This window comes from Amblyraja radiata, chromosome 3 (assembly GCF_010909765.2).
Source record: "Amblyraja radiata isolate CabotCenter1 chromosome 3, sAmbRad1.1.pri, whole genome shotgun sequence".
Taxonomy (NCBI): domain Eukaryota; kingdom Metazoa; phylum Chordata; class Chondrichthyes; order Rajiformes; family Rajidae; genus Amblyraja; species Amblyraja radiata.
In genome coordinates this window covers 2,609,740-2,634,450 of record NC_045958.1, presented here as the reverse complement: position 1 = coordinate 2,634,450, position 24,711 = coordinate 2,609,740, and the positions used below count along the sequence as shown (strand labels likewise).

At 45.0% G+C, this 24,711-nt stretch overlaps 1 protein-coding gene across 1 annotated transcript in view; it reads right to left on the bottom strand.

Annotated features, from left to right (window-relative positions):
- Nucleotides 1-1,407: 1,407 nt before the first annotated feature.
- LOC116970737 (versican core protein-like) overlaps nt 1,408-24,711 on the bottom strand; it is a 153,303-nt gene continuing 129,999 nt past the window's right edge. Inside the window, exons 8-11 of the mRNA XM_033017213.1 lie at nt 17,823-19,489; nt 7,461-10,652; nt 4,370-5,396; nt 1,408-3,341 (exon numbers count right to left, since the gene is read on the bottom strand). Coding sequence (XP_032873104.1) covers nt 1,408-3,341; nt 4,370-5,396; nt 7,461-10,652; nt 17,823-19,489 — 7,820 coding nt within the window. The remainder of the gene's footprint in view (nt 3,342-4,369; nt 5,397-7,460; nt 10,653-17,822; nt 19,490-24,711) is intronic.

The following is a 24,711-nucleotide window of genomic DNA, read 5'->3' as shown; positions in this document are numbered from 1 at the left end:
GATTTCACAGTTGATGTCACAACCACTTTCTCTGGGATGGTTTTGATCTCGGTGATCACTGATGGTGCTTCTGATGTGGATTCTTGTAACTTTGTTTTCATTACTGGAGTAGCAGTGACAGGGCGTTCTCCTTCGACTAGTCCTTCTGTCACTGAATCAAGTGTATACCTGGTTTCTTTCTCACCGGCCACATCTGTTGCTGCAGACCTGTCTTCCACCTGTGTCTGGGCTTCTACCATCAATCCATCAGTGCGTGTGTGTGTGTCAGGTGATCCAGATGTGACTAGTCCAGTGTCTTGATCAGTTGCTGCTGGAACAGCACTGTGAAGAGCTTCCTCATCCAATGAAGTTCTGCTTGTCACTGGAGATTCTTGGCTGCTCATCTCCAGTGTGGAAACATGAGGGTCAACCCGGCCAGTGGGTCTGATAGTAAACATTCCTTCACCAGAACTCTCAACATCGGGTAAAGAGGGCAGTTTGACTAAAACCTTCTCTGTCCCTCGCATTGCTGGAAATTTCACAGTTGACTCCAGAACCTCTCCCTCTGGGATTGTTATACCCTCGGCGATGACTGATAATGCTTCTGTTGAAGATTCTTCAGATGTTTTTCCAATTGCCGACATAGTGGTATCAAATGGAGTTCCCTCTTCCCTGTCACTGGTGATTGAAATTAACGTGTATCTGGTTTCCTTATCGCCAACCACGACTGTTGATGCAGACTTGTCTGTGGTCTGTGTGTGCACTTTAACCAACAAACCATCCTTCTCTGTTGGTACCTCCCACGAACCAGATCCAGAAAATTCCACCTCAGTCTCACGTGTAACAGAAACAGTGCTTTGAAGAGTTTTTGTGTCGACCAGAGTTTTACTAGTTACTGGTAAAAGAGTAGAGCTCATTTCTAATGTTGAAAAATCAGGACCAAATTGAACAATTGGTTTGGAAGTTATTAACCCTTCACCAGGACTCTCAACTTCAGGAGAAGGTGGCAGTTTGATTGAAACTTTCTCTGTTATCTCCGTTTCCACAGTTGCTGGAGCTTTCACAGTTGATGTCACAACCACTTTCTCTGGGATGGTTTTGATCTCGGTGATCACTGATGGTGCTTCTGATGTGGATTCTTGTAACTTTGTTTTCATTACTGGAGTAGCAGTGACAGGGCGTTCTCCTTCGACTAGTCCTTCTGTCACTGAATCAAGTGTATACCTGGTTTCTTTCTCACCGGCCACATCTGTTGCTGCAGACCTGTCTTCCACCTGTGTCTGGACTTTTACCATCAATCCTTCGCTGTGTGTGTGTGTGTCAGGTAATGCAGATGTTCCAGTGTCTTGATCAGTTGCTGCTGGAACAGCACTGTGAAGAGCTTCCTCATCCAATAAGTTCTGCTTGTCACTGGAGATTCTTGGCTGCTCATCTCCAGTGTGGAAACATGAGGGTCAACCCGGCCAGTGGGTCTGATAGTAAACATTCCTTCACCAGAACCTCAACATCGGGTAAAGAGGGCAGTTTGACTAAAACTTTCTCTGTCCCTCGCATTGCTGGAAATATCACAGTTGACTCCAGAACCTCTCCCTCTGGGATTGTTATACCCTCGGCGATGACTGATGATGCTTCTGTTGAAGATTCTTCAGATGTTTTTCCAATTGCCGGCATAGTGGTATCAAAGGGAGTTCCCTCTTCCCTGTCACTGGTGATTGAAACTAACGTGTATCTGGTTTCCTTATCGCCAACCACGACTGTTGATGCAGACTTGTCTGTGGTCTGTGTGTGCACTTTAACCAACAAACCATCCTTCTCTGTTGGTACCTCCCACGAACCAGATCCAGAAAATTCCACCTCAGTCTCACGTGTAACAGAAACAGTGCTTTGAAGAGTTTTTGTGTCGACCAGAGTTTTACTAGTTACTGGTAAAAGAGTAGAGCTCATATCTAATGTTGAAAAATCAGGACCAAATTGAACAATTGGTTTGGAAGTTATTAACCCTTCACCAGGAATCTCAACTTCAGGAGAAGGTGGCAGTTTGATTGAAACTTTCTCTGTTATCTCCGTTTCCACAGTTGCAGGAGATTTCACAGTTGATGTCACAACCACTTTCTCTGGGATGGTTTTGATCTCGGTGATCACTGATGGTGCTTCTGATGTGGATTCTTGTAACTTTGTTTTCATTACTGGAGTAGCAGTGACAGGGCGTTCTCCTTCGACTAGTCCTTCTGTCACTGAATCAAGTGTATACCTGGTTTCTTTCTCACCGGCCACATCTGTTGCTGCAGACCTGTCTTCCACCTGTGTCTGGGCTTCTACCATCAATCCATCAGTGCGTGTGTGTGTGTCAGGTGATCCAGATGTGACTAGTCCAGTGTCTTGATCAGTTGCTGCTGGAACAGCACTGTGAAGAGCTTCCTCATCCAATGAAGTTCTGCTTGTCACTGGAGATTCTTGGCTGCTCATCTCCAGTGTGGAAACATGAGGGTCAACCCGGCCAGTGGGTCTGATAGTAAACATTCCTTCACCAGAACTCTCAACATCGGGTAAAGAGGGCAGTTTGACTAAAACCTTCTCTGTCCCTCGCATTGCTGGAAATTTCACAGTTGACTCCAGAACCTCTCCCTCTGGGATTGTTATACCCTCGGCGATGACTGATAATGCTTCTGTTGAAGATTCTTCAGATGTTTTTCCAATTGCCGACATAGTGGTATCAAATGGAGTTCCCTCTTCCCTGTCACTGGTGATTGAAATTAACGTGTATCTGGTTTCCTTATCGCCAACCACGACTGTTGATGCAGACTTGTCTGTGGTCTGTGTGTGCACTTTAACCAACAAACCATCCTTCTCTGTTGGTACCTCCCACGAACCAGATCCAGAAAATTCCACCTCAGTCTCACGTGTAACAGAAACAGTGCTTTGAAGAGTTTTTGTGTCGACCAGAGTTTTACTAGTTACTGGTAAAAGAGTAGAGCTCATTTCTAATGTTGAAAAATCAGGACCAAATTGAACAATTGGTTTGGAAGTTATTAACCCTTCACCAGGACTCTCAACTTCAGGAGAAGGTGGCAGTTTGATTGAAACTTTCTCTGTTATCTCCGTTTCCACAGTTGCTGGAGATTTCACAGTTGATGTCACAACCACTTTCTCTGGGATGGTTTTGATCTCGGTGATCACTGATGGTGCTTCTGATGTGGATTCTTGTAACTTTGTTTTCATTACTGGAGTAGCAGTGACAGGGCGTTCTCCTTCGACTAGTCCTTCTGTCACTGAATCAAGTGTATACCTGGTTTCTTTCTCACCGGCCACATCTGTTGCTGCAGACCTGTCTTCCACCTGTGTCTGGACTTTTACCATCAATCCTTCGCTGTGTGTGTGTGTGTCAGGTAATGCAGATGTTCCAGTGTCTTGATCAGTTGCTGCTGGAACAGCACTGTGAAGAGCTTCCTCATCCAATAAGTTCTGCTTGTCACTGGAGATTCTTGGCTGCTCATCTCCAGTGTGGAAACATGAGGGTCAACCCGGCCAGTGGGTCTGATAGTAAACATTCCTTCACCAGAACCCTCAACATCGGGTAAAGAGGGCAGTTTGACTAAAACTTTCTCTGTCCCTCGCATTGCTGGAAATATCACAGTTGACTCCAGAACCTCTCCCTCTGGGATTGTTATACCCTCGGCGATGACTGATGATGCTTCTGTTGAAGATTCTTCAGATGTTTTTCCAATTGCCGGCATAGTGGTATCAAAGGGAGTTCCCTCTTCCCTGTCACTGGTGATTGAAACTAACGTGTATCTGGTTTCCTTATCGCCAACCACGACTGTTGATGCAGACTTGTCTGTGGTCTGTGTGTGCACTTTAACCAACAAACCATCCTTCTCTGTTGGTACCTCCCACGAACCAGATCCAGAAAATTCCACCTCAGTCTCACGTGTAACAGAAACAGTGCTTTGAAGAGTTTTTGTGTCTACCAGAGTTTTACTAGTTACTGGTAAAAGAGTAGAGCTCATTTCTAATGTTGAAAAATCAGGACCAAATTGAACAATTGGTTTGGAAGTTATTAACCCTTCACCAGGAATCTCAACTTCAGGAGAAGGTGGCAGTTTGATTGAAACTTTCTCTGTTATCTCCGTTTCCACAGTTGCAGGAGATTTCACAGTTGATGTCACAACCACTTTCTCTGGGATGGTTTTGATCTCGGTGATCACTGATGGTGCTTCTGATGTGGATTCTTGTAACTTTGTTTTCATTACTGGAGTAGCAGTGACAGGGCGTTCTCCTTCGACTAGTCCTTCTGTCACTGAATCAAGTGTATACCTGGTTTCTGTCTCACCGGCCACATCTGTTGCTGCAGACCTGTCTTCCACCTGTGTCTTGGCTTCTACCATCAAACCATCAGTGCGTGTGTGTGTGTCAGGTGATCCAGATGTGACTAGTCCAGTGTCTTGATCAGTTGATTCTGGAACAGCACTGTGAAGAGCTTCCTCATCCAATGAAGTTCTGCTTGTCACTGGAGATTCTTGGCTGCTCATCTCCAGTGTGGAAACATGAGGGTCAACCCGGCCAGTGGGTCTGATAGTAAACATTCCTTCACCAGAACTCTCAACATCGGGTAAAGAGGGCAGTTTGACTAAAACCTTCTCTGTCCCTCGCATTGCTGGAAATTTCACAGTTGACTCCAGAACCTCTCCCTCTGGGATTGTTATACCCTCGGCGATGACTGATAATGCTTCTGTTGAAGATTCTTCAGATGTTTTTCCAATTGCCGACATAGTGGTATCAAATGGAGTTCCCTCTTCCCTGTCACTGGTGATTGAAACTAACGTGTATCTGGTTTCCTTATCGCCAACCACGACTGTTGATGCAGACTTGTCTGTGGTCTGTGTGTGCACTTTAACCAACAAACCATCCTTCTCTGTTGGTACCTCCCACGAACCAGATCCAGAAAATTCCACCTCAGTCTCACGTGTAACAGAAACAGTGCTTTGAAGAGTTTTTGTGTCGACCAGAGTTTTACTAGTTACTGGTAAAAGAGTAGAGCTCATTTCTAATGTTGAAAAATCAGGACCAAATTGAACAATTGGTTTGGAAGTTATTAACCCTTCACCAGGAATCTCAACTTCAGGAGAAGGTGGCAGTTTGATTGAAACTTTCTCTGTTATCTCCGTTTCCACAGTTGCTGGAGCTTTCACAGTTGATGTCACAACCACTTTCTCTGGGATGGTTTTGATCTCGGTGATCACTGATGGTGCTTCTGATGTGGATTCTTGTAACTTTGTTTTCATTACTGGAGTAGCAGTGACAGGGCGTTCTCCTTCGACTAGTCCTTCTGTCACTGAATCAAGTGTATACCTGGTTTCTTTCTCACCGGCCACATCTGTTGCTGCAGACCTGTCTTCCACCTGTGTCTGGACTTTTACCATAAATCCTTCGCTGTGTGTGTGTGTGTCAGGTAATGCAGATGTTCCAGTGTCTTGATCAGTTGCTGCTGGAACAGCACTGTGAAGAGCTTCCTCATCCAATAAAGTTCTGCTTGTCACTGGAGATTCTTGGCTGCTCATCTCCAGTGTGGAAACATGAGGGTCAACCCGGCCAGTGGGTCTGATAGTAAACATTCCTTCACCAGAACCCTCAACATCGGGTAAAGAGGGCAGTTTGACTAAAACCTTCTCTGTCCCTCGCATTGCTGGAAATATCACAGTTGACTCCAGAACCTCTCCCTCTGGGATTGTTATACCCTCGGCGATGACTGATGATGCTTCTGTTGAAGCTTCTTCAGATGTTTTTCCAATTGCCGGCATAGTGGTATCAAAGGGAGTTCCCTCTTCCCTGTCACTGGTGATTGAAACTAACGTGTATCTGGTTTCCTTATCGCCAACCACGACTGTTGATGCAGACTTGTCTGTGGTCTGTGTGTGCACTTTAACCAACAAACCATCCTTCTCTGTTGGTACCTCCCACGAACCAGATCCAGAAAATTCCACCTCAGTCTCACGTGTAACAGAAACAGTGCTTTGAAGAGTTTTTGTGTCGACCAGAGTTTTACTAGTTACTGGTAAAAGAGTAGAGCTCATTTCTAATGTTGAAAAATCAGGACCAAATTGAACAATTGGTTTGGAAGTTATCAACCCTTCACCAGGAATCTCAACTTCAGGAGAAGGTGGCAGTTTGATTGAAACTTTCTCTGTTATCTCCGTTTCCACAGTTGCTGGAGATTTCACAGTTGATGTCACAACCACTTTCTCTGGGATGGTTTTGATCTCGGTGATCACTGATGGTGTTTCTGATGTGGATTCTTGTAACTTTGTTTTCATTACTGGAGTAGCAGTGACAGGGCGTTCTCCTTCGACTAGTCCTTCTGTCACTGAATCAAGTGTATACCTGGTTTCTTTCTCACCGGCCACATCTGTTACTGCAGACCTGTCTTCCACCTGTGTCTGGACTTTTACCATCAAACCATCAGTGCGTGTGTGTGTGTCAGGTGATCCAGATGTGACTAGTCCAGTGTCTTGATCAGTTGCTGCTGGAACAGCACTGTGAAGAGCTTCCTCATCCAATGAAGTTCTGCTTGTCACAGGAGATTCTTGGCTGCTCATCTCCAGTGTGGAAACATGAGGGTCAACCCGGCCAGTGGGTCTGATAGTAAACATTCCTTCACCAGAACTCTCAACATCGGGTAAAGAGGGCAGTTTGACTAAAACCTTCTCTGTCCCTCGCATTGCTGGAAATTTCACAGTTGACTCCAGAACCTCTCCATCTGGGATTGTTGTACCCTCGGCGATGACTGATGATGCTTCTGTTGAAGATTCTTCAGATGTTTTTCCAATTGCCGGCATAGTGGTATCAAAGGGAGTTCCCTCTTCCCTGTCACTGGTGATTGAAACTAACGTGTATCTGGTTTCCTTATCGCCAACCACGACTGTTGATGCAGACTTGTCTGTGGTCTGTGTGTGCACTTTAATCAACAAACCATCCTTCTCTGTTGGTAGCTCCCACGAACCAGATCCAGAAAATTCCACCTCAGTCTCACGTGTAACAGAAACAGTGCTTTGAAGAGTTTTTGTGTCGACCAGAGTTTTACTAGTTACTGGTAAAAGAGTAGAGCTCATTTCTAATGTTGAAAAATCAGGACCAAATTGAACAATTGGTTTGGAAGTTATTAACCCTTCACCAGGAATCTCAACTTCAGGAGAAGGTGGCAGTTTGATTGAAACTTTCTCTGTTATCTCCGTTTCCACAATTGCTGGAGATTTCACAGTTGATGTCACAACCACTTTCTCTGGGATGGTTTTGATCTCGGTGATCACTGATGGTGTTTCTGATGTGGATTCTTGTAACTTTGTTTTCATTACTGGAGTAGCAGTGACAGGGCGTTCTCCTTCGACTAGTCCTTCTGTCACTGAATCAAGTGTATACCTGGTTTCTTTCTCACCGGCCACATCTGTTGCTGCAGACCTGTCTTCCACCTGTGTCTGGAATTTTACCATCAAACCATCAGTGCGTGTGTGTGTGTCAGGTGAGCCAGATATGACTAGTCCAGTGTCTTGATCAGTTGCTGCTGGAACAGCACTGTGAAGAGCTTCCTCATCCAATGAAGTTCTGCTTGTCACTGGAGATTCTTGGCTGCTCATCTCCAGTGTGGAAACATGAGGGTCAACCCGGCCAGTGGGTCTGATAGTAAACATTCCTTCACCAGAACTCTCAACATCGGGTAAAGATGGCAGTTTGACTAAAACCTTCTCCGTTCCCCGCATTGCTGGAAATTTCACAGTTGACTCCAGAACCTCTCCCTCTGGGATTGTTATACCCTCGGCGATGACTGATGATGCTTCTGTTGAAGATTCTTCAGATGTTTTTCCAATTGCCGGCATAGTGGTATCAAAGGGAGTTCCCTCTTCCCTGTCACTGGTGATTGAAACTAACGTGTATCTGGTTTCCTTATCGCCAACCACGACTGTTGATGCAGACTTGTCTGTGGTCTGTGTGTGCACTTTAACCAACAAACCATCCTTCTCTGTTGGTACCTCCCACGAACCAGATCCAGAAAATTCCACCTCAGTCTCACGTGTAACAGAAACAGTGCTTTGAAGAGTTTTTGTGTCGACCAGAGTTTTACTAGTTACTGGTAAAAGAGTAGAGCTCATTTCTAATGTTGAAAAATCAGGACCAAATTGAACAATTGGTTTGGAAGTTATTAACCCTTCACCAGGAATCTCAACTTCAGGAGAAGGTGGCAGTTTGATTGAAACTTTCTCTGTTATCTCCGTTTCCACAGTTGCTGGAGATTTCACAGTTGATGTCACAACCACTTTCTCTGGGATTGTTTTGATCTCGGTGATCACTGATGGTGCTTCTGATGTGGATTCTTGTAACTTTGTTTTCATTACTGGAGTAGCAGTGACAGGGCGTTCTCCTTCGACTAGTCCTTCTGTCACTGAATCAAGTGTATACCTGGTTTCTTTCTCACCGGCCACATCTGTTGCTGCAGACCTGTCTTCCACCTGTGTCTGGACTTTTACCATCAATCCTTCGCTGTGTGTGTGTGTGTCAGGTAATGCAAATGTTCCAGTGTCTTGATCAGTTGCTGCTGGAACAGCACTGTGAAGAGCTTCCTCATCCAATGAAGTTCTGCTTGTCACAGGAGATTCTTGGCTGCTCATCTCCAGTGTGGAAACATGAGGGTCAACCTGGCCAGTGGGTCTGATAGTAAACATTCCTTCACCAGAACTCTCAACATCGGGTAAAGTGGGCAGTTTGACTAAAACCTTCTCCGTTCCCCGCATTGCTGGAAATTTCACAGTTGACTCCAGGACCTCTCCCTCTGGGATTGTTATACCCTCGGCGATGACTGATGATGCTTCTGTTGATGATTCTTCAGATGTTTTTCCAATTGCCGGCATAGTGGTATCAAAGGGAGTTCCCTCTTCCCTGTCACTGGTGATTGAAACTAACGTGTATCTGGTTTCCTTATCGCCAACCACGACTGTTGATGCAGACTTGTCTGTGGTCTGTGTGTGCACTTTAACCAACAAACCATCCTTCTCTGTTGGTACCTCCCACGAACCAGATCCAGAAAATTCCACCTCAGTCTCACGTGTAACAGAAACAGTGCTTTGAAGAGTTTTTGTGTCGACCAGAGTTTTACTAGTTACTGGTAAAAGAGTAGAGCTCATTTCTAATGTTGAAAAATCAGGACCAAATTGAACAATTGGTTTGGAAGTTATTAACCCTTCACCAGGAATCTCAACTTCAGGAGAAGGTGGCAGTTTGATTGAAACTTTCTCTGTTATCTCCGTTTCCACAGTTGCTGGAGATTTCACAGTTGATGTCACAACCACTTTCTCTGGGATGGTTTTGATCTCGGTGATCACTGATGGTGCTTCTGATGTGGATTCTTGTAACTTTGTTTTCATTACTGGAGTAGCAGTGACAGGGCGTTCTCCTTCGACTAGTCCTTCTGTCACTGAATCAAGTGTATACCTGGTTTCTTTCTCACCGGCCACATCTGTTGCTGCAGACCTGTCTTCCACCTGTGTCTGGACTTTTACCATCAATCCTTCGCTGTGTGTGTGTGTGTCAGGTAATGCAGATGTGACTAGTCCAGTGTCTTGATCAGTTGCTGCTGGAACAGCACTGTGAAGAGCTTCCTCATCCAATGAAGTTCTGCTTGTCACAGGAGATTCTTGGCTGCTCATCTCCAGTGTGGAAACATGAGGGTCAACCCGGCCAGTGGGTCTGATAGTAAACATTCCTTCACCAGAACTCTCAACATCGGGTAAAGAGGGCAGTTTGACTAAAACCTTCTCTGTCCCTCGCATTGCTGGAAATTTCACAGTTGACTCCAGAACCTCTCCCTCTGGGATTGTTATACCCTCGGCGATGACTGATGATGCTTCTGTTGAAGATTCTTCAGATGTTTTTCCAATTGCCGGCATAGTGGTATCAAAGGGAGTTCCCTCTTCCCTGTCACTGGTGATTGAAACTAACGTGTATCTGGTTTCCTTATCGCCAACCACGACTGTTGATGCAGACTTGTCTGTGGTCTGTGTGTGCACTTTAACCAACAAACCATCCTTCTCTGTTGGTACCTCCCACGAACCAGATCCAGAAAATTCCACCTCAGTCTCACGTGTAACAGAAACAGTGCTTTGAAGAGTTTTTGTGTCGACCAGAGTTTTACTAGTTACTGGTAAAAGAGTAGAGCTCATTTCTAATGTTGAAAAATCAGGACCAAATTGAACAATTGGTTTGGAAGTTATTAACCCTTCACCAGGAATCTCAACTTCAGGAGAAGGTGGCAGTTTGATTGAAACTTTCTCTGTTATCTCCGTTTCCACAGTTGCTGGAGATTTCACAGTTGATGTCACAACCACTTTCTCTGGGATGGTTTTGATCTCGGTGATCACTGATGGTGCTTCTGATGTGGATTCTTGTAACTTTGTTTTCATTACTGGAGTAGCAGTGACAGGGCGTTCTCCTTCGACTAGTCCTTCTGTCACTGAATCAAGTGTATACCTGGTTTCTTTCTCACCGGCCACATCTGTTGCTGCAGACCTGTCTTCCACCTGTGTCTGGACTTCTACCATCAATCCTTCGCTGTGTGTGTGTGTGTCAGGTAATGCAAATGTTCCAGTGTCTTGATCAGTTGCTGCTGGAACAGTACTGTGAAGTGCTTCCTCATCCAATGAAGTTCTGCTTGTCACAGGAGATTCTTGGCTGCTCATCTCCAGTGTGGAAACATGAGGGTCAACCTGGCCAGTGGGTCTGATAGTAAACATTCCTTCACCAGAACTCTCAACATCGGGTAAAGAGGGCAGTTTGACTAAAACCTTCTCTGTCCATCGCATTGCTGGAAATTTCACAGTTGACTCCAGAACCTCTCCCTCTGGGATTGTTATACCCTCGGCGATGACTGATGATGCTTCTGTTGAAGATTCTTCAGATGTTTTTCCAATTGCCGGCATAGTGGTATCAAAGGGAGTTCCCTCTTCCCTGTCACTGGTGATTGAAACTAACGTGTATCTGGTTTCCTTATCGCCAACCACGACTGTTGATGCAGACTTGTCTGTGGTCTGTGTGTGCACTTTAACCAACAAACCATCCTTCTCTGTTGGTACCTCCCACGAACCAGATCCAGAAAATTCCACCTCAGTCTCACGTGTAACAGAAACAGTGCTTTGAAGAGTTTTTGTGTCGACCAGAGTTTTACTAGTTACTGGTAAAAGAGTAGATCTCATTTCTAATGTTGAAAAATCAGGACCAAATTGAACAATTGGTTTGGAAGTTATTAACCCTTCACCAGGACTCTCAACTTCAGGAGAAGGTGGCAGTTTGATTGAAATTTTCTCTGTTATCTCCGTTTCCACAGTTGCTGGAGATTTCACAGTTGATGTCACAACCACTTTCTCTGGGATGGTTTTGATCTCGGTGATCACTGATGGTGCTTCTGATGTGGATTCTTGTAACTTTGTTTTCATTACTGGAGTAGCAGTGACAGGGCGTTCTCCTTCGACTAGTCCTTCTGTCACTGAATCAAGTGTATACCTGGTTTCTTTCTCACCGGCCACATCTGTTACTGCAGACCTGTCTTCCACCTGTGTCTGGACTTTTACCATCAAACCATCAGTGCGTGTGTGTGTGTCAGGTGATCCAGATGTGACTAGTCCAGTGTCTTGATCAGTTGCTGCTGGAACAGCACTGTGAAGAGCTTCCTCATCCAATGAAGTTCTGCTTGTCACAGGAGATTCTTGGCTGCTCATCTCCAGTGTGGAAACATGAGGGTCAACCCGGCCAGTGGGTCTGATAGTAAACATTCCTTCACCAGAACTCTCAACATCGGGTAAAGAGGGCAGTTTGACTAAAACCTTCTCTGTCCCTCGCATTGCTGGAAATTTCACAGTTGACTCCAGAACCTCTCCATCTGGGATTGTTGTACCCTCGGCGATGACTGATGATGCTTCTGTTGAAGATTCTTCAGATGTTTTTCCAATTGCCGGCATAGTGGTATCAAAGGGAGTTCCCTCTTCCCTGTCACTGGTGATTGAAACTAACGTGTATCTGGTTTCCTTATCGCCAACCACGACTGTTGATGCAGACTTGTCTGTGGTCTGTGTGTGCACTTTAATCAACAAACCATCCTTCTCTGTTGGTACCTCCCACGAACCAGATCCAGAAAATTCCACCTCAGTCTCACGTGTAACAGAAACAGTGCTTTGAAGAGTTTTTGTGTCGACCAGAGTTTTACTAGTTACTGGTAAAAGAGTAGAGCTCATTTCTAATGTTGAAAAATCAGGACCAAATTGAACAATTGGTTTGGAAGTTATTAACCCTTCACCAGGAATCTCAACTTCAGGAGAAGGTGGCAGTTTGATTGAAACTTTCTCTGTTATCTCCGTTTCCACAGTTGCTGGAGATTTCACAGTTGATGTCACAACCACTTTCTCTGGGATGGTTTTGATCTCGGTGATCACTGATGGTGCTTCTGATGTGGATTCTTGTAACTTTGTTTTCATTACTGGAGTAGCAGTGACAGGGCGTTCTCCTTCGACTAGTCCTTCTGTCACTGAATCAAGTGTATACCTGGTTTCTTTCTCACCGGCCACATCTGTTGCTGCAGACCTGTCTTCCACCTGTGTCTGGACTTTTACCATCAATCCTTCGCTGTGTGTGTGTGTGTCAGGTAATGCAAATGTTCCAGTGTCTTGATCAGTTGCTGCTGGAACAGCACTGTGAAGAGCTTCCTCATCCAATGAAGTTCTGCTTGTCACTGGAGATTCTTGGCTGCTCATCTCCAGTGTGGAAACATGAGGGTCAACCCGGCCAGTGGGTCTGATAGTAAACATTCCTTCACCAGAACTCTCAACATCGGGTAAAGAGGGCAGTTTGACTAAAACCTTCTCTGTCCATCGCATTGCTGGAAATTTCACAGTTGACTCCAGAACCTCTCCCTCTGGGATTGTTATACCCTCGGCGATGACTGATGATGCTTCTGTTGAAGATTCTTCAGATGTTTTTCCAATTGCCGGCATGGTGGTATCAAAGGGAGTTCCCTCTTCCTTGTCACTGGTGATTGAAACTAACGTATATCTGGTTTCCTTATCGCCAACCACGACTGTTGATGCAGACTTGTCTGTGGTCTGTGTGTGCACTTTAACCAACAAACCATCCTTCTCTGTTGGTACCTCCCACGAACCAGATCCAGAAAATTCCACCTCAGTCTCACGTGTAACAGAAACAGTGCTTTGAAGAGTTTTTGTGTCGACCAGAGTTTTACTAGTTACTGGTAAAAGAGTAGAGCTCATTTCTAATGTTGAAAAATTAGAACTCTCAAAGTCTGGAGATGGAGTTAGTTTGACTGAAACCTTTGCTGTTATTCCTAATTCACTGGATACAGGAGACTTTACTGTTGACTTTGTGACCACTTTCTCTGGGGTGGTTTTGATCTCTGTGATCACTGATGGTGCTTCTGATGTGAATTCTGGTAACTTTTTTTTAATTACAGGGGCAGCAGTGACAGTGTGATCCCCTTCATCCACTGAATCAAACGTATAGGTTTCCTTATCACCGCCCGCAACTGTTGCTGCAGACTTGTCTTCCACCTCTGTGTGGTCTTTCACCTGGAAACCTTCTGTGCGTGTATGTGCTTCAGTTAATCCAGATGTGGGTATTCCAGTCTCTCGATCGGGTGCTACAGGAACAGCACTGTGAAGTACCTCCCCATCCAATGAAGTTCTGCTTGTCACTGTAGACTCATGGCGGCTCACCTCTGGTGTGGTAACATCAGGAAAAAAACGGCCCCTGGGTCTGATAGTAAATATTCCTTCACTGGAACTCTCAAACTCTGGGGAAAGGGGTAGTTCATCTGCAACTTTCTCCGTTATTCCTGATCTATCAATTGTTGGAGGTTTCACAGTTGACTCTATGACCACTTTCTCTGGAATGGTTTCGATCTCAGCAGTCACTGATGGTGCGTCTGATGAGGATTCTTGAGATACTTTTGCAATTGCAGGTGTAACAGTATATTGGGGAATTCCTTCTTTGATTTCACTGCTGGCTGAATGGGATGTATATTTGGTTTCCTTATCGCCAACCACAACTGTTGAAGCAGGCTCATTTGTCGTCTGTGCGCGGACCTTCACCAGCGAACCGTCCCTCAGTGTGTGTGTCTCCGCTCTCTCATGTGCGAATATGACAGTGCTGTGTACACCTTCTGTATCCACCAACGCTTTACTGGAGACTGGCGAAAGAGTAGACCTCATTTCTAAAGTGGAGACGTCAGGTTCAAAAAGGCCAGTATGTCCGGTCGTAAGCATTCCGTCTCCAGAAGTAATCAGCTCTTCACCAGAACTCTCAACGTCTGGAGAAGGAGTTAGTTTGACTGAAACCTTTGCTGTTATTCCCGATTCACTGGATACAGGAGACTTTACTGTTGACTTTGTGACCACTTTCTCTGGGGTGGTTTTGATCTCTGTGATCACTGATGGTGCTTCTGATGTGAATTCTGGTAACTTTTTTTTAATTACAGGGGCAGCAGTGACAGTGTGATCCCCTTCATCCACTGAATCAAACGTATAGGTTTCCTTATCACCGTCCGCAACTGTTGCTGCAGACTTGTCTTCCACCTCTGTGTGGTCTTTCACCTGGAAATCTTCTGTGCGTGTGTGTGCCTCAGTTAATCCAGATGTGGGTATTCCAGTCTCTCGATCGGGTGCTACAGGAACAGCACTGTGAAGTACCTCCCCATCCAATGAAGTTCCGCTTGTCACTGTAGACTCATGGTGGCTCACCTCTGGTGTGGAAACATCAGGATCAAAACGGCCCCTGGGTCTGATAGTAAATATTCCTTCACTGGAACTCTCAAACTCTGGGGAATGGGGTACTTCATCTGCAACTTTCTCCGTTATTCTTGATTCATCGATTGATGGAGGCTTCATAGTGGAGGCTGTAACCACTTTCTCTGGTGTTGTTTTGATCTCCACGATCACTGATGGAGCTCCCGATGAGGTTTCTTGGGGTGTTTTTACAATTACAGGTGTAACAGTATCATGAGGAACTGTATCGTCTACTTCAGTGGTGACTGAAACTGATGTATATCTGGTTTCCTCGTGATCAACGATGACTGTTGATGTAGACTTTTCTGCCAGCTGTGTGTGGACTTTTACCAGCAAACCATCCTTCACTGTGTGTACCTCCGGCAAACCAGAACCAGAAGATTCCTCCTCACTGTCACGTATAACTGCAGTTGTACTGTGGACAGCTTCCCCATAAACTAATGTTTTCTTGGTCACTGGTAAAAGTGTTGGACTCATTTCTAATGTGGAATCGTCAGGCCCAAATTGAACCATTTGTTTGGATGTAACCATTTCTTCACGAGAACTTACAATTTCTGGAGATGGGGTTGGTTTGACTGAAATTTTTTCCATTATTCTGGTTGCCCCAATTGCTGGAGGTTTGAAAGTTGATGCTGTAACTTTTTTCTCTGGGGTGGTTTTGAGCTCAGTGATGACTGATGGTCCTTCTGACGTGAATTCTTTTGGCCTTTCTTTAATTACTGTGGAAGCAGTGATAGGGCGTTCTCCATCATCTATTTCTCTTGCCACTGAATCCAATGTATATCCGGTTTCCTTGCCGCTAACCACAACTGTAGCAGCAGACTTGTCTTCCACCTCTGTGTGGACTTTTACTAGCAAACCTTCCCTCTGAGTGTGTGTGTCAGGTGATCCAGATGTGACTAGTCCAGTGTCTTGATCAGTTGCTGCTGGAACAGCACTGTGAAGGGTTACCTCATCCAATGAAGTTCTGCTTGTCACTGGAGATTCTTGGCTGCTCATCTCCAGTGTGGAAACATGAGGGTCAACCCGGCCAGTGGGTCTGATAGTAAACATTCCTTCACCAGAACTCTCAACATCGGGTAAAGAGGGCAGTTTGACTAAAACCTTCTCTGTCCATCGCATTGCTGGAAATTTCACAGTTGACTCCAGAACCTCTCCCTCTGGGATTGTTATACCCTCGGCGATGACTGATGATGCTTCTGTTGAAGATTCTTCAGATGTTTTTCCAATTGCCGGCATAGTGGTATCAAAGGGAGTTCCCTCTTCCCTGTCACTGGTGATTGAAACTAACGTGTATCTGGTTTCCTTATCGCCAACCACGACTGTTGATGCAGACTTGTCTGTGGTCTGTGTGTGCACTTTAATCAACAAACCATCCTTCTCTGTTGGTACCTCCCACGAACCAGATCCAGAAAATTCCACCTCAGTCTCACGTGTAACAGAAACAGTGCTTTGAAGAGTTTTTGTGTCGACCAGAGTTTTACTAGTTACTGGTAAAAGAGTAGAGCTCATTTCTAATGTTGAAAAATCAGGACCAAATTGAACAATTGGTTTGGAAGTTATTAACCCTTCACCAGGAATCTCAACTTCAGGAGAAGGTGGCAGTTTGATTGAAACTTTCTCTGTTATCTCCGTTTCCACAGTTGCTGGAGATTTCACAGTTGATGTCACAACCACTTTCTCTGGGATGGTTTTGATCTCTGTGATCACTGATGGTGCTTCTGATGTGAATTCTGGTAACTTTGTTTTAATTACAGGGGCAGCAGTGACAGTGTGATCCCCTTCATCCACTGAATCAAACGTATAGGTTTCCTTATCACCGTCCGCAACTGTTGCTGCAGACTTGTCTTCCACCTCTGTGTGGTCTTTCACCTGGAAACCTTCTGTGCGTGTGTGTGCCTCAGTTAATCCAGATGTGGGTATTCCAGTCTCTCGATCGGGTGCTACAGGAACAGCACTGTGAAGTACCTCCCCATCCAATGAAGTTCCGCTTGTCACTGTAGACTCATGGTGGCTCACCTCTGGTGTGGAAACATCAGGATCAAAACGGCCCCTGGGTCTGATAGTAAATATTCCTTCAATGGAACTCTCAAACTCTGAGGAATGGGGTACTTCATCTGCAACTTTCTCCGTTATTCCTGATTCATCGATTGATGGAGGCTTCATAGTGGAGGCTGTAACCACTTTCTCTGGTGTTGTTTTGATCTCCACGATCACTGATGGAGCTCCCGATGAGGTTTCTTGGGGTGTTTTTACAATTACAGGTGTAACAGTATCATGAGGAACTGTATCGTCTACTTCAGTGGTGACTGAAACTGATGTATATCTGGTTTCCTCGTGATCAACGATGACTGTTGATGTAGACTTTTCTGCCAGCTGTGTGTGGACTTTTACCAGCAAACCATCCTTCACTGTGTGTACCTCCGGCAAACCAGAACCAGAAGATTCCTCCTCACTGTCACGTATAACTGCAGTTGTACTGTGGACAGCTTCCCCATAAACTAATGTTTTCTCGGTCACTGGTAAAAGTGTTGGACTCATTTCTAATGTGGAATCGTCAGGCCCAAATTGAACCATTTGTTTGGATGTAATCATTTCTTCATGAGAACTTACAATTTCTGGAGAAGGGGTTGGTTTGACTGAAATTTTTTCCATTATTCTGGTTGCCCCAATTGCTGGAGGTTTGAAAGTTGATGCTGTAACTTTTTTCTCTGGGGTGGTTTTGAGCTCAGTGATGACTGATGGTCCTTCTGACGTGAATTCTTTTGGCCTTTCTTTAATTACTGTGGAAGCAGTGATAGGGCGTTCTCCATCGTCTATTTCTCTTGCCACTGAATGCAATGTATATCCGGTTTCCTTGCCGCTAACCACAACTGTAGCAGCAGACTTGTCTTCCACCTCTGTGTGGACTTTTACTAGCAAACCTTCCCTCTGAGTGTGTGTGTCAGGTGATCCAGATGTGACTAGTCCCGTGTCTTGATCAGTTGCTGCTGGAACAGCACTGTGAAGGGTTACCTCATCCAATAATGTTCTGCTGGTCACTGGAGACTCTTGGCTGCTCACCTCAAGTGTGTGAACATCAGGACTGACAGTAAACATTCCTGCACCAGAACTCTCAAAATCATGAGGAGATACTTCTTTGACTGGAGATTTCTCTGTCAATACCTCAATTGTTGGATGTTTCACAGTTGATTCCACAACCATTTTATCAGGGCTGGTTTTGCTCTCAGATATCACTGATGGTGTTTGCGATCTAACTGCGTGAGTTTGCTTATCTAAAGTCGTTGTGAGGGCATCGTCGGGAATTCTCTCGCCCGCTGCTTTTGTTGTCACTGATACAGGCGCCTGTAAGGTTTCCTTTTCAACGACCACTGTGGGCACATCTGTGAATGTTAAAACAACTGTAACATTACTCAGTGGTTCACCTGAACCTAACTCTGTAAATGTCGTGGCTATGCTTGTAGCTTCTTTAATTTTCTCCATGTCATGGATTTTCTTCTCCACAGGCTGTGTTACTTTAGAAGAGTCCCATTCAGGTTTGTCGGTTACAATTTCAGTTCTGCGTATTGATAATTTGCTTGGTGTAATAGAACCTACTTCATGTTTTAGTTCCTCTGTACTTTCTTCTGGTTTTGATGTTTTGCCCTCGCTGCCGTCATATGATTCTGTGACGGCTTCAGTTTGTTCTCGCTTCCTTTCAGGGATCGTGGCTCGACCTCCCTCAGTTGCAGATGGTACAACAATACCGGGAGGGACAACTGACTTTGTAACCGGTGATGGACTAAGCATTTCTCCACCAGGTCCAGATGTGGACAAGGTTTCTATGTCCATTTCAATCGGTGTTGCTGTTTCTTGTTTTACATCTTTTTCCAAAGTTCTTGAATATAGTTCCGGTTCCCTTGGTTTGCTAGTTGTTTTATGGGGGGCACCTGGAATTGTAGTAGAAACCGGCTCCAACCCTTCAACAGATGCCTCAACAGTTTCTTTATCAATTGTTTCCTGTGAAATTATGTCTTCAGTCCTGGTCACAGTTTCAGTTTTTCGTGGAGTAACGTCTTCTGATGCAGTTGTAACAATCCCAAAGAGGTGAGGTTTTTCCTCCGTTGATTCTGTGGTGAAAATCAGTTTGGGTGTCTTTTGAGCATCTTGCGTTCCGGGCGAGATGACCCAATGTTCTCCAGCAACACTAGATTGGATTCTCCTCTGCTCTTCTGTAACCGTGGGCCTTTCGGATGGACTTTTAACACTGGAAACTGTTTTTGAACTCTCAGTGGAGATTCCTGGTTCCTGACTTTCAGCAGTTCTACTCTCAATTGTTAAGAAGTCCTCCTTGCTTTCATCATCCGGTATGGCACTTATACTAGGAGATACCCTTTCCACTTGGTCGCCCCTGGCTTCCTCACCACGAGTATAAGACGGCTCAAATTCTATCTGTGTCTTCCCGTTAATAAAGCTGAGCGATGGCTGAGCGTCCTGCACTGGAGCCGCTGTGGTGACTTGCGGGAAGAGAAATTTGGTAAAGTCAGGCTCTCCGCTGCCGGTGATTCCAACCTCCTCCTCTCTGACATCAATGTGAATGTGCACAACATGAATCTTGGTGCCCAGTGTCACACCTTCAGTCGATTGATTGAGTGGCAATAAAAGTGGTTCTGTTGGAGTTTTTCCAGCTTCTGATACAAGCTCTGCAAATACATTAAAAAATATATACATCAGTGACACACATGGGAATCTAGGAAGACAAACAGGCCCATCAAAATTAGGAGGTACACAAAATTGCTGGGGAAACTCAGCGGGTGCAGCAGCATCTATGGAGCGAAGGAAATAGGCAACGTTTCGGGCCGAAACCCTTGGTCTACTTTCAAAAATGGACACAAAGTGCTGGAGTAACTCAACATGTCAGGTAGCATTTCTGAGTCTTAGTAATGATGCCCATAAATAGACAGAATTGCCACAAATACCCATCTAATCCATTAATATTCTTCAAGCTGCCATCATTACTCAATTTGGCCACGTGTGACTTTGGATCCACCAAACTCCTCACTGCCTCCTGTTCTGAGGAGTTAAGCTGTCTGTGTGGAGTTTGTACATTCTCCCTGTGATCGCATGGGTTTTCTCCGGGTCATCTGGTTACGTTGAGTTACCTGCTGAGTTACTCCAGCACTTTGTGTCCTTTTTTGTAAACCAGCACTTGCAGTTCCATGTTTCTACATTTATTCTACTTTCAGTTTGCTAATGATTGAATTTGTTTTAAATCAATTGTCTATTTTTCATTTCAATTTTTTTTAGATAACATCCTTTTCTTGGATGTTAATTATGGCTTTAATTGTTTGGAAGACAAGGCATGTGAAATAGACACTTCTGCCCACTGAGTCTATCCATCATCCATTCTCACTAGTTCTATGTTATCTTACAATCACATTCTTTCCCTACACATTAGGGGCAATTTACAGAGGCCAATTAACCATGACGCCCACACGTCTTTGGGGTATGGGTGGAACCCGGAGCAAACCCACGTGCTCAGAGGGAGAATTAGCAAACTCCACACAGCCAACCTAACTACTCAGAACAGGAAGCAGAACACAGCATGGAAACAGGCTCCCTTCAGCCCCAATTGCCCCCACCAACCAACATGATCCATCTACACTAGTCTCACCTGCCTATGTTAATGGCTCAAATCCCTCCAAACCTATCCTATCCATGTACCTGTCGAAATGCTTCTTGAACGATTAAAAAATATATATTAAGGTACTAGACCAAGTGCAGACCCGTTGGGTCTGTTCCCCCAACGTGCGGTTGTGGGGGGGAGGCGGCATGCAGCGTCACACACACTAACTATCCCCCCCCCCCCCCCCGCACTCACGCTAATTACCCCCCTTGATATTATATTAATATTATTAATCTGCTCCTTTTACCCCATAACCACCCTATCTACTGACGCATAGCCCCCAACTTGCAGTCACATCTAGAGAGAGGGGAAGGGGGGGGGGGGGGGGGGGGGTGGGTAGAGAGTGAAGGCAGAGAGAGAAGGGGCAGAGAGAGAGACAGAGACACAGAGAGGGGCAAGAGGGATAGGGGAGCAGAGAGGAAGAGAAGAGGGAGGGTGGGTGAGGGGGGAAAGGTGGGGGAGGAGAGAGAGAGGGTGAGAGTGAGGGGCAGAGAGAGGGGGTGCTGAGAGGGGGGTGAGGGGGAGAGATGGGGAGCAGGGAGGGTGGAGGGAAGAGGGTAGGGGGTGTGGAGGGGAGGGGAGGGGGTTTAGGGGAGGGGAGGGGGAGGGGGGGAGGGGGGGGAGGAGAGGGGGAGGGGGGAGAGAGAGGGTGTGCTGAGAGAGGGGAGGGGGAGACGTGGGGAGCAGGGAGGGGGAGGGAGGGGTGTGTGGAAGGGAGGGGGGTTTAGTGGAGGGACGGTGGGGGAGGGGATGGAGGGGAGGAGAGGGAGAAAAAGAGGGGAGAGAGAGAGAGGAGGGGGGGGAGAGGAGAGGGGGGGAGAGGAGAGGGGAGGAGAGGGGGGGGGAGAGGAGAGGGTGCCTTTTTACTTCAACCCAAACAACCATTTGCAGGCAGTGCTTTTTTCCTCAAACTAACCATATTTTCATTTTCAAACCACGTTATGGGTACTCACAGCTGTAGAGACATTTGTTCAGTGTTATTCAGAGCTCTGATTGAGGCACACCACTTGCAGAGACTGATTGGGGCACACCACTTGCTGAGACTGATTGAGGCACACCACTTCCTGGTTTTATAGTCCCTCCCCCTCCCTCCAGCAGGGGCAGCAGACAGAATGGGGAATTTTGTAAAAACATTAATATCTCTGTCATTTTTCATCTACGGGAAAAATCCTCGGCACACATGCGGCGTAGGGGGGCTCTGAGCGAGGTGGCCAAAAATGTTCTCTCGGAAATCGCAGAACAGATGGCCAAAAGCGGTCAAGAACAGAGATTTAGTAATATAGAAGATAGATGACAACATTAAAAAAAACATGCTTAAAACTAAACTGTGAAGAAGCAATTAGACAGGCACATGTGAAGGCAGGTCATAGAGGGACTTAGGCTTGTATTCACTGGAGTTTAGAAGGATGAGGGGGTATCTTATAGAAACATATAAAATTATAAAAGGACTGGACAAGCTAGATGCAGGAAAATTGTTCCCAATGTTGGGTGAGTCCAGAACCAGGGTCTTAGAATAAAGGGGAGGTCATTTAAGACTGAGGTGAGAAGAAACTTTTTCACCCAGAGAGTTGTGAATTTATGGAATTCCCTGCCACAGAGGGCAGTGGAGGACAAGTCACTGGATGGATTTAAGAGAGAGTTAGATAGTGCTCTAGGGGCTAGTGGAGTCAAGGGATATGGGGAGAAGGCAGGCACGGGTTATTGATAGGGGATGATCAGCCATGATCAGAATGAATGGCGGTGCTGGCTCGAAGGGCCGAATGCCTTCACCTGCACCTATTTTCTATGTTTCTATGTTAGATCACTTGCAGGTTAAATGGGATTAATTTAGATCAGCATCTTGGTCATTCAACACATACATTACTCATCATAATAGCATAACAAACATTTTAAAATAAAGATTTGGACAGGTACAAGGATCGGATAGGTTTAGAGGGATATGGGCTAAATGCAGGCAGTTGGGATAAATGTAGATGGGGCATGTTGGTCAGTGTGGGCAAGATGGGCCGAAGGGCCTGTTTCTAAACTCTAAACACCGACTCTAAATATGGGGAATATCATTAAAATCAACAAGTGAACAGCAAATGATTGGAAATTCTGGGAATTTTAGACAAAAATAGAGAATGCTGAAAGCACAAGGTGTTTAGAGGAAAGCAGCAGAATTCACAGCAAAAAATAAAGAAATGAGTCCTCGATTCCTAATGTTAAACATTCACAATGTAAATCACAATGTTAATGATTTGCTCTATTATGACCATATGGTACTTCCATGATTTGATTCCAATGACTTTGACAGGACTCCAATGCACAGCTGGTAGTAAATTACATTTTCAGTACTGGAATGAAGGATGAATTTCTACATCATTTTTTCCCCTCAAGGTTAGAAAATGTATTCATTTCAATTTAACTTTGTTATCAAAAGGCACTATTCATGAGCTGATCCCCCCCTGTACTTCAGTTTTTACCATACAATAGCCAGGCTTGTTTGATCATTTCTCGGGAATACAGCCCGAGGACATTGCTGACCCAGCTAAGCTTCTTTTAGATGTCCCAACTTAATGGCCTTAGTACAGCTGTGACAAAAATGAGGTGGTATCATCAACATCAGATAAAGAAGCACCTCCCAAATGAAATTGTAGTTCTCAACTGGTAGCTACTAATTAACATGTACTGCCATGCTGTGCAAAGGTAATAACTGCAAAATGTCTTTAACTATTTGTTGAAGCCCATAATAGTACTGGAACTTGTACTGAAACTTTTGGCCTGCTTGGGCAAATATCTTATAATACCTCCCCTCATTGCCAATAAGTAAACTGCACAGAATAACTATGTTCCTGGCAGAACCGTGGCTACGGTAATTGCAGTGTTTGGCATGATCCTTCTCAAGTGGGATGTCGATCTCTTAGTGAATCACCATCATTGTCAAACAATTAAGTCATTGTGCAGAACACACCAGTGTTGGGTGGGTCAGGCAGCGTCTGTGGAGGGAATACACAGAAGGCTGGGACCCTTCTGCAATTTCCCTTGCATGACCCAAGAATACATAATCACTTCGACAGGAAATATTTACTGCAAATGTACCAGGAATCCTTGCTTTTGCTTTTCTCTCCCCTTACTGTTTCAAGCAGTTATTACTATTATCAGGTCCATTACAAACTAAAACAGTGTTTCATAGAACATGGAACCGTGCAGCACAAGAACAGGCCCTTTAGCCCACAATGTCAGTACCAAACATGATGCCAAGACCATCTCTTATCAACCTGCACATAGGGGCAGCTCGGTGGCACAACAGTAGAGTTGCTGCCTTACAGCACATGCAGTGCCAGAGACCCAGGTTCGATCCCGACGACGGGTGCTGTCTGTGCAGGGTTTGTACGTTCTCCCCGTGACTGCGTGCGTTTTCTCAGCGATCTTTGGTTTCTCCCTACACTCTAAAGACGTACAGGTTTGTAGCTTAATTGGCTTGGTATACTTGTAAATTGTCCCTAGTGTGTGCAGGATAGTACTAATGTGCTGGTCGGTGCAGACTTGGTGGGACTTGGTGGGCCGAAGGACCTGTTTCCGCGCTGTATCTCTAAACTAAAATAAAAAATCCACATCCCCCATTCCCTGCATGTCCATATGCCTTTCCAAAATTATTTTAAAAGCCACATTTCACAATTAGAATCGTTATTGTTCCTGACAGTTCCACCACAATATATTAATCTGTGATGAAAAATAATTGCTCTGGAACAATTATAATGTAATTCCTCTGGTGTTTCATCATCCATAGATGCAATTCACCATTTAAAAGATGAATGCCATGCAGCACCATTCAATGTTATATCATGACTCGACAAGCGTCCACAGAACGTGACACGGAGATTTATATAAATATAACAAAAAGCTACAGAGGAAAGCTTAACTCTGCAGACATACTGCATCTTCTCTGGCCTTTGGTACTACAGCATCACAGTGGAGATACATTTCCTTCTAGATAAGGCAATTTCTAACTTCATCGCATGTATTTAATTTCCCTAAAATGTAGTGTGAGTGACTTCAAGCTGGGCTCCTTCAACTTTACACGGTTGCTAAGTATTAAAAGTTGTGTTATGGTTTGCACAATCCTTTCCAATAATAACTTTGTTTATATTAAGTTCACATGTTTTGATATTGTAATACTTCAGCAGGTCCCATGACATTTATAAACACTTATACTGATCTTAAAGTTAATAACTTTTTGCTGACATGACATGTGAA